The sequence below is a fragment of the Cucurbita pepo genome, chromosome 14 (assembly GCF_057944985.1).
Source record: "Cucurbita pepo subsp. pepo isolate OVF chromosome 14, ASM5794498v1, whole genome shotgun sequence".
Taxonomy (NCBI): domain Eukaryota; kingdom Viridiplantae; phylum Streptophyta; class Magnoliopsida; order Cucurbitales; family Cucurbitaceae; genus Cucurbita; species Cucurbita pepo.
Genome location: NC_141811.1, coordinates 5,743,087 through 5,753,580, shown reverse-complemented (window position 1 = coordinate 5,753,580; position 10,494 = coordinate 5,743,087). Strand labels below are relative to the sequence as shown.

Here is a 10,494-nt window from a genome sequence, read left to right as displayed (position 1 = left end):
TCTTGGAGTAGATCTCGTATCCAACCAAGTCTTTAACCAAACAATAGGAGAATTTTCCTTCCCCAAAAGCTCATATGATCTGGAGGGTTTTGTACCTCTTCTCTACAAGAGGCCAAACCAAGTGAGAAGAGGACTTTACCATCTGTGGACGGGTACTAGCTTAGCACTTTCTTTATTTTATTATTATTTTTTTTTTTGGTAGAAATTATTAAGATTTCATTTACCTCTCCGCAATTGTGTTCAGGCGAATACAAAATTGTGAGACCCATCTATAGATGGTGTTTATCAAATTCTTTAATAGAAATCAACTGTGGTCTCTCCCACGGTGTGTCCAAACTCATTTCTATTCCTCCCGAAATAGGTATGAATTGAATTACATCCCGAACTAGGTATGAATTGAATTACATCCCGAACTAGGTATGAATTGAATTACATCCCGAACTAGGTATGAATTGAATTACATCCCGAACTAGGTATGAATTGAATTACATCCCGAACTAGGTATGAATTGAATTACATCCCGAACTAGGTATGAATTGAATTACTTCCCGAAATAGGTATGAATTGAATTACAATTCGTATTATGCGGGGTTCAGTTCGATTTCCTTCTCATCTCTCTTTTTTTCTTTCTCACTCTGTTTTCTAGATCATGCTCTGCTTTTGTTTCTCAATTTTTTTTCATAGCAAGAATTGATCCCAAAGTGGCTCTAATTGATCTTGAATAAAGATCTTTTAACATATATGGATTTTTATTTTTGGTTAGGAATCCCAAACCTCCCTACTTTGAACATAACCTCTCATAACTTTACTTTTGGTTTTTAAAAAAGACCTCATATTAAAAGAGATGTATTTTCTTATAAATTTATGATTGCTTAATTAGTCAATTTGACTCCCTCGTAACAATCCTCAACAATTTTTTCGATTCTGATGTGTATAAATTCACCCACCGTTTCAAAACATACCCTTATTGTGTGCAATTGTGTGTGATTATTTTCATTGAAGCAGTGATGGAGAGATGAAGGCACAGCGATAGCGAGATATACATATATAAAATCTTGCTGACTGTGAGTTGAAGAGATATATGAAGATATGCACATTTCAAACTAATTACGAGATAAGCAAATTTTAATTTTTATAGTGTTTAATCTATTTAAAAAAAAAAAAAAAAACTATTAACAGGAATGTAGACAATGTTTTTCCACAAAACATAATCTCAATCATTTTTATTTTTATTTTATTTTGAAAAAGATCTAAAACCCAATTGAAATTTGGACTAGATGAGTATAATACCAGTAGTTATTATTTCATCTATAAAATTTTGAATAAGTAAATAAAAATATTAAACGTGCATTTTAATTTTTGTTGCTTGCTTTTCTAGTTAAATTGATTAAAAATCCAAATGGGCATTTCGAGAGTCAAACATATTTCATTTTAATTATGATTCTAATTATGAATTACTTTCTAAGTATCATAGCCTAGAATCGTAATAATTAGTTTCTAATTATGATTCTAGTTCATTATGCATTAGTTTCTAATGGCAATTCAAGAATCAAACATATTTCATTTTTATTCTAAATGAAAGTAAACATTATGAATTAGTTTCTAATTATGATTCTAGTTCGTTTTCATTACGGATCTATAAATATTATAAATAAAAATACTATTACGATTCTAGGCTATGATTAATTTTCATTACAATCACAAAAATTTCTAAATGGGTAAGTAAGCAGGTCCTAAGTATAAGAGTTACATTTCTACCACATATATTTAACTACAACTACAATCAATATAGCAAGATCATGGCAACTAGTTCTCAATTGATTTGTTGATAATGATGCAATTCAATACAAAACAGATTATGAAATTTTAGCATAGTTTTGTAGTATAATTTGGAAAGAGATGCAAGTTTGAAATTTATTTATTCAAATATAACTGAAGGAAAATCCATCAGAGTACACAAAACAGGAGGGAAATCCTACAACATATTGAAGATGCCATTTTCTCTCCATGTTCAAAGTTCAAACGAACGGATAGACAAGGTTTTAGAGAAAAGCAAAGTAAATTTCCTGAATAAGAGGGGTACCTCAGGCATCAACATGTCCAATCAACGCAAGAAGCATTCTCTCGTAGTCCCCAGAAGTGTCTTTGGCGATGTCACGATCCAGAGGAATGCTGTTCCTGCGAAAATATTCTTCTTTGATGCGCTCCATGTCGATTTCAGCTCGAGTAGCAACGACCCTTGCAAGTGCCCACTCATCCGTCCCCAACTTATTGATTGCCAATCGAAGGATTTTGGAAAAGTGTCTTTCTGGGAAGATCAAAGACTTGATGGTTGTTCTCAGTAACTTAAGGTACTCATCTTTGGGATCGACCTTCAAATCCTGAAAATATGCAGATTCATTTTAAGAAGTAGTTAAGGAAATGGAGGGCGTTTACATGAAAGAAAAGCAGGAAAATGTTGAAAAGCTTATGGAAAATGTGTACATATGTACCTTGTTGATGGCATTGCCATACTCGTTATTGTAGAGGTTAAATGTTGTAAGTAATTGCGCTTTGCTCCTTGTCGTTAGGATTCTAATTAGTTCGTCATGATTGTATTCCTTATTTGCTATCTTCTCATGGAGTATTTTCGCCTCTGATTTTGCTATGGATTGATTCACCTCATCTCCCTCGTATCGGAGGGAGCTAATCAGAGGGACCAAAAGCTGCATAGAGTTTTGATCACGAATTAGTGAGTTCATCAGCAAATAAAGTAACAGAATCAGCACAGAGAAATTTCAGCTGTGCTAGAGAAATTTAAATAATACCCACAATTATAGCTAGCTAGGAAATGTCATTCATCTCAAACATGTTCTTCGGCCAATCTCTTAGTTTATTCAGTGTCATTGAATTATACATGTTTGATGATATTGCTTATATGTTTCAGAAGTTGGTGATGTTACCTTGCGGATATCTCCAGATGTATGATATGCAACATCTTCTTCAAGAGATCTCTTGAAACGGGCATGATAGGCCTGCCTCGCCTTGAATAGTTCGAGTGGTGATCGAGTGCAAGCTACTTCCACAATAACCAAATTGTTTGAGGTTGACCTCTTTGTTGCTTCATTAACCATAAATGCATCACGATCTGCAGGTTCCAATGTCCACAAAAGTACAATTCGCTGGATGAAGCACAAGATACATGGAAAAAAAAACAAGAGTGAATAAATACTGGAAAATTCTTCTGCTCTGTACAAATACTACGCACAAAAACCGAATTTCAGTCGAAGCAATTGCAAAATTTGAGAGATGAAATACGCAACAAACTCTTGCCTCAAAATCACTCGAAAGTTCCTTGTCTAGTTCTTTAAGAAGATCTTCACCATGCATCTCAGCATAGGTTTTCCGAATTAAACTTCTTTGAGCTGCATTTCTATGGGCCAAAATCGATATGATCAAGCCCTCGTTCGTTCCCCATCCTGCACGTTGATTGGCCAAAGATCACAAAGCAGCAGTTATTCAACGGAACGATAACTAGAAAGTGCTCGCTATCCAGATGAGGATGGGAGAGCCATTATACTCCAGAATGCAGAAATAAAAGAGTAGCTACTGCTTAACAATTTCATCCAAATTCTGTCTGTAGTAACTACTATACATATAACCATCTGACATTTAAATCAACCAAATATAGATCAAGCAATAACCAAACATAAACACGATCAAGCAGAAAGTTAGATAAACAGAAAGAGCGCAATCATGATCTCCAATAGATCAGAAAATCGAATCGACGTAGCTTCATTTCGATTTACATTAACGCGATCGCTTACCAAAAATGAACACAAAATTAGATCAGACCTTAACAAAGCTTCACAATCAACAATCAAGATGCAATAAAACCTCGATCCTCAGACATTGACTCTCACGATCAACCATTAAAAAAAAAAAAAAAAAAAAACGAACAAAATCATAATCGAACGAGAAACGATTAAGATAACAAACCTTTGAAAGCTTTGCGAAGCTGCTCACAGTCTTCGGCAGGAGAAGGAACATGCTCCGGAACTTTGATGGTCGCCATTGCCACTAATCTTCCTTGATTCCGCTCCGGAACTCTGAGACTCTCTCTCTGTAAGATCAGATTTGAATAGAAATCGATTTCAGGATGGAATGTGGGGCCCATTAGCAATAAATAGCCGTGGAATTCATTGGATCTGCAAAATAATAATAATAATAATAATAATAATAAAATAATTTGTCGTGGTTTATGGGGAGATTTCTACGTGGATGCCACTGAGTCAACGACAGGTATGAATATCAACTCCACTAAATCAGCTAAAATCCTCTTTTAACTATATTTGTTTGAAAATTCTTTCATTGGCGTTCTAACAATTCGTTGGTGTATTATTTTTCAAAGGAAAAATAAAAATAAAAAAGTATTTTTGAATTTGTTCATAATTAAAATCTTATTTCTAAAAAAAAAAATATATTATTATTCTTTTTAAGTTTTAAATGCATCTATATTTGGGTCAGGTGACAACTCAATAATTTATTTTTGAATTTACTATAGAGTTAAATTGAAAAAAATATATATTTTTGTACTTAAAAAAAAAAAACTTTCATCTTTTTACTGATTAGTAAAAACACACCAATTTTATTTTACCATTTATCACCAATATTTAGTTCTATTTATAAAAAAACTAAATTAATAAAAGTATATTTGGTCTAAAAAAAATACTTTTAAACTTTTAAGAATTTCAATAAAATTATTACCTTTAAAAAATAAATAAATAAAAATACTCTTATAGGAGTAAACTTTAAAAAAAATAAACCATTAAAAAATACTTCCAATACATATATTTTAAGTTTTCATCTATATATGGGTAGTAAGAATTTATCTGAACTTTTTTTTAGAAAGGTAAAATATATTAATACTACTTTTAAAATTTTACTGAGCATTTTTTAAATACAGTAAGAGAATATTTTAATTTTTCAAAATAGTTAAAGGGTAAATACTATTAAAAGATTAAAAGCTCAAAGTAAGTATTTTTTTTCATCGTTAATATTTTTTAGACAAAAAAAAAATTATAAATATTTTTATTAATTTAGTTTTCATCCCGAATAATTTAGAAGGTTTTCATCCATATATAGGTGGTAAGAATTTATTTGAACTATTTTTAGAAAGGTAAAATATATTAATACTATTTTTAAAATTTTACTGAGTAAAAAAATATAGTACTAATGGTAAGAGAATTTTTTAATTTTTCGAAATAGTTAAAGAATAAATACTATTAAAAGATTAAAAGCTTAAAGTAAGTATTTTTTTTCATGGTTAAATGTATTTTTTAGACAAAAAAATTTATAAATATTTTTATTAATTTAATCATTTAAAAATATATCATCTTAATAATATATTAATATACAACATAAGAGTCCTTTGGTCACGTGTGATTTTATTTTTACCATTTATAGCAAATGTGAAAATGTTTTTTAATTTTAACTATAAATTTAATTCTTAAATTTTTATCTTTTCAATAAAAGGTAAAAACCTCTGGAGAATGAGTTTTTTTTAACCCTTTATTTTATTTATAATTATATTTTGAGTATATTTAATTCATCAATTAATGGATCTTCTTTTTCCAAAATTAATATAATTAATTATTTAATTAGAATAAACCACCCCTGCTTTATTGAAATATATATTTAATTCATTTTGACAAATAAAATTTCATTACATAAATGATTACTTATTTACTAAAATTAGTAATTAATTAATTAATTAATTAATTAATAACATTTTTAATTATAATTAAATAGCTAATTAGATTAGTTACCTTAAAAGGCTATAACTACTCATTGACTATTTATAATCTTCTTAATATAATATAATTTTAAAGTACAATTAATTCATTCAAATTAAACGTTGTAACTAACTCTAATAAATTAAATATTTTACTATAATTATTATTATATTTTATCGTCGTATTAATAATTTATTATAATAATTTACTTAATCATATACATAATTCGATTTTAAAATATTAATCGTACTAAATATTTCAATTAAAATTTATATATCGAATAATATATTAAAACTAAATATTAATTAAAATTATTTCGAGCAAGTAACCATAATTAATTATAACAAATTATAGGGTCACGGAGTCAACTGTGGGCTGCAAATTGGAAAATACCCTAATTTGTTCCATCGACCAACGCCTTATCCATCGGCTCATGGACTGAACTCCCGATTTTTCGTTGAAGTAATTGTTAAGTTTGATTGTCGCGTTCCTTCGCTTACAAGTTGATGATTTACCTCACCCATTCAACAAACTTTTAGCTTAATCCGAACGAACACTGGTCCACGAGCGGAACCCACTGAGAATTTGGTAAACCAGAGCTGAAATCTTTTGTAGGGAGAGGGAGAAAGGGGTTTGCGAGTTCTTATGCGACGGAATCCATGGTGGAGAGGTGGAGGATGATCGAGTGGGAAGCAAGGAGAATCTGGATGTTAATGGAGAATAAGCTGAGCTAAGGATTGGGGAATTTGCTGGAAATCGATTGGTTTCTTCTCTTTTTTTTTTTTTTTACATGAAATGCTATCATGGGTAAGCAACAATCCTTGCGCAGCAAAGCAGTTCATCTTGTCTCCGATATTACCACCGTTCTTCTCAACCCAATTTCTGATAAACCTTCCGCGAGAACCTCTGCTCATCCTCATCATCATCATCATTCGCCTGTGAGTTTGTCTCTCTCAAGCTGGAATAGGTTTTCGATTTTTTTTTCTCCTTTTTTTGCTTTGCTATCCTTTGATTGTTCTTCCGGCAGTTCTACTTCAGGATTTTATACGTTTTTCTTTAGCATGTCTTTTATGGACAGGATGGCTGTGATTTCATTTGGTTTGACTTAATCGGTGGCTGTTATATACATTTTTTGAACTAATTGCTGAGATTCATGGAGGAATTGGCTTTATTTGTCTTGATCGTTAATATTTGTACATAAATGTAGGGCAGAAGGTTAGATTCATCCTGTTCGAATGGTTGTTGATAGGGAATTTCACTCTGCTTCTGAAAATAAACGTGTTTTTCTTCTTGTAATGGAACATTTATGTATAGAGATGTTTGTTAATGGGAATTACCTGAGGTTTGAAAGTCTCATTGGGAGTAGGCAGTCATGTCCAATCTTTAACTGGATTGGCATTTTTCTTTTAGGAGGATGCGAGCGACCTTAAAGACAACAGTGATCTAGGGTCAGCTAGTGAACAGGGTTCTGAATTTTCAGATGATGGCCCTGATACATCTTCATTTACTGCATTCCTGTATTCCCTCTTGTCGTCCTCAGAATCGCGGGAAAATTTGAACTCCGATGAACGCAGTGATAATCAGGCTGTGGCAGCCAGTCAGCCAATGAACAATGCTGCGAAAGAAACTGTTACGAAGAAGAGCTTGTTTTCTAGGGGGAAACAATCACTTGGTAGAGCTTTTCATCATGCTGCAAGAATCACTGGCTACCGAAACCAGGAGCGGAAGAGTGATGTTGAGATGAAAGTTAATGATGCTAAATTTTCTGGAATTGAGATGATGGAGAAGCCAAATGTAATCGAGGTTGCTTCATCAGTTGACGATGTCCCTGATGCGTCTGAACCTTCACTGCTCCTTTCGGAAAAAAGTAGAACTATTCTTTATGCTTCCCTTCCAGCTCTAGTACAGGGGAGGAAATGGCTATTGCTATACAGGTGAAGAGCTCCAGCATTTTGTTTTATAGATTATGTTTCTAGAAATGATCATAGGATTTCAATTATTTATACTCTATCATCTGATTCGTAAATATATATCGGTCGTGCAATGCAGTACATGGAGGCATGGGATATCGCTTTCAACTCTATATAGGAGAAGCATGCTTTGGTCTGGGCTCAGTTTGCTGGTAACTATAAATTTGATTTTTCTATGACAAGTTTGCTTTGATATGTATTCATCCTAAACCATGTCTGTTGAATGAATGTAGCAAAAAGTTCTTTTCCTTTGAATAAAAATGTAGGGTTGAACTATCAAAGCATAGCTCAGTGAATAAGACACTCATTATTATTTCAAAAGTTGATGATTCGGTCTCTCACCGCTACAATTGCTACCGATGCATATGAATATTACATATATGCAATAGCTTCTGTCAGACCATGTATCACTTACGCATAATTTACTTCTAGGTTGTCGGGGACCGTAAAGGTGCTGTATTTGGCGGTTTGGTGGAAGCACCGCTAAAACCGAGCAGCAAGAAAAAGTATCAGGTGCTTCATACACGTCTTTACTCTTTACTTAAAGCTTAGTGAGGAAGTGTCTGCAATTGACCTTATCTTATCATGAATCTTGAATAGGGAACAAATAATACTTTTGTGTTCACAAGTATACCTGGCCATCCTGTGATTTATCGCCCCACAGGTACTTACAAACCTTGTTTAATAGTTCATTCACCAGAAGTCTTTTCATACCAATCTTTTGCATATTCTTTGTGAATTGACATTGTTTTACTAGTAACCACAGATTCAGTTCATTGGCAACCTTTGCCACTATCCTTAAATGATTATGCAAGTTTATTATGAACTTAGAGTTAAATATTGGTTGGAATATCAGATAAGTAATCATTCCACTGGACATCATCAATGAGCTTATGAAAAACAAGATACTGTAATTGATCATTTTGTAGCTATAATATTTTGCTAAGCATTCTGTTTCTTTGCCTAATCTTGAGATCAACTACGTTCCTTCTAGGAAATGGGGCAAATTATGCCCTTACACCATTTTCATGGCCGTATTCTTGTGGCTAATGAAAGTATTGCAACTCCTTTATCTTCATCTATTGGAAACTTTGGATACCCTTTTGTCTCTCGTTGCGAGGACTAGCCTGCATTTTCTCTCGAGTTGTGAATTTGAACATTCCACACAATAATGTTGATAAATATCGATCGTGACTCAGTTTTTTCATGCACGAGCTTCAAATGGCCTAATTAGGGTTTTGGTTTTAAGCCTATACGTAAAGTGCTATTGGCACATTTTCTCCGAAATTTGAGTAAAATTAATCAAATTTGAACATTTCCTTATTGGGCCGTTTGAAGCATGCACATGAAAAAACTGAGTTACGGTCGATATTTTTCAACATTGTTGTAGGGAATGTTCACAAAATTTCAAATTCGATTAATTGGACTCAAATTTCAAAGAAAAAGTGCCCATAGCACTTTACGTACAGGCTTGAAACCGAAATCCTAATTAGACCGTTTGAAGCGGGTAATTGCATGTTCTTGAATCTTGTTAGGGACCTATTCTAAGATTGCTAATAATACTCGATGGGTGCTGCCTTAGAGTTCTCTTTCTTACATGGTTTTATATCCAGTAGTCTCATGGAAGTAAACTTCAAATTGATTCAACCAGGTGAAAATTACTATTTCACATTGTGCTCACCGGACTTCTTAGCCATTGGCGGTGGCAGCCATTTTGCACTCTATTTGGACAACGACCTGTGAGAACACTAATTAACTGCCCCTTTTAATAGTCTATGATCATATCAATTATCTTAAGTAAACTTTCAACTTAATCATATGCTTATAAATATGTTCTTGAATTTAAGATTGAATGGATCAAGTTCGACATCGGAGACGTACGGAAATCCTTGTCTTGCAAATACTGAAGAATTTGAAGTGAAGGAAGTCGAGGTGATTGTAGAACGTCACAGTTTATAAATTTTATAAATTCTAAGATCTAAGATCTGTTTTTAAGTAACCTACCACTGATTCTAAGATCTGTTTTATAAATTGTGTATGTAATGCAGTTATGGGGCTTTGTATACACCTCACAGTATGAAGAAATGCTTGCTTTGAGCCGAACTGAAGCACCCGGGATTTGTCGTTGGTGAACGATTTTCAAATACAACCCGAACCGCAGCTTTACCGAATGAATCGACATCCTGTGGATCTCATAACCATCTAGACATGATTATATGATGATGAAGGCCGATGAACTAGTTAAATGGGTATTTCTGAATCTGAATTCTTCTCCACACTTGTACATAAAAACTTCACACATGTGCATATAGAAGTGTGCAGTTTTGCTTTCCTTTACTTGTACCTAACTTTGTTTGAAGGGGCATTGTTTTGTTGGGATATCATATTCTGAGTATTTATTCAATGAATGATTTGCCCTTTTGCTTCTTCTTTTCAGAAAAGTTGCCTCATTTCACTTACATTACACTTTATGGTCCTCGTATGAAACTTTGGGGAGGTGAAAATTTGCTTATTAGGGCCTGTTTCTTCACTTATATTACAATTTATGGTCCTGGTGTGAAATTTTGGGAGGAGACAACGCTTTTTAAAACCTCAATGGTGGCGCGTAACAGGTCAAAGCAGACAATATCTATTAGCGGAGGTTGGGCTGTTATAAATTGTATGGTATCAGAGCCAGATATTGGACGGTGTGCCAGAGAGGACACTGGCCCCCAATGGGGTGGATTGTGTAATCCCACGTCTTGGAGGAG

The 10,494-nt window shown here is 33.1% G+C and overlaps 2 protein-coding genes across 2 annotated transcripts; one reads left to right on the top strand and one right to left on the bottom strand.

The window, feature by feature from the left end:
* Positions 1 to 1,896: 1,896 nt before the first annotated feature.
* On the bottom strand, positions 1,897 to 4,138 carry LOC111810749 (annexin Gh1). The gene is made up of 5 exons (XM_023697519.2): positions 3,979 to 4,138; positions 3,313 to 3,458; positions 2,943 to 3,161; positions 2,493 to 2,705; positions 1,897 to 2,381 (listed from the first exon to the last, which is right to left on the bottom strand). The coding sequence occupies exons 1-5, from the start codon at positions 4,052 to 4,054 to the stop codon at positions 2,085 to 2,087; spliced, it is 951 nt and encodes a 316-aa protein (XP_023553287.1). The 5' UTR covers positions 4,055 to 4,138; the 3' UTR covers positions 1,897 to 2,084.
* Positions 4,139 to 6,146: 2,008 nt separating this feature from the next.
* LOC111810310 (TLD-domain containing nucleolar protein) lies at positions 6,147 to 10,176 on the top strand. Its single transcript, XM_023697003.2, has 8 exons — positions 6,147 to 6,712; positions 7,185 to 7,708; positions 7,824 to 7,896; positions 8,177 to 8,257; positions 8,345 to 8,408; positions 9,396 to 9,483; positions 9,592 to 9,676; positions 9,793 to 10,176. The coding sequence occupies exons 1-8, from the start codon at positions 6,578 to 6,580 to the stop codon at positions 9,874 to 9,876; spliced, it is 1,134 nt and encodes a 377-aa protein (XP_023552771.1). The 5' UTR covers positions 6,147 to 6,577; the 3' UTR covers positions 9,877 to 10,176.
* Positions 10,177 to 10,494: the final 318 nt, after the last annotated feature.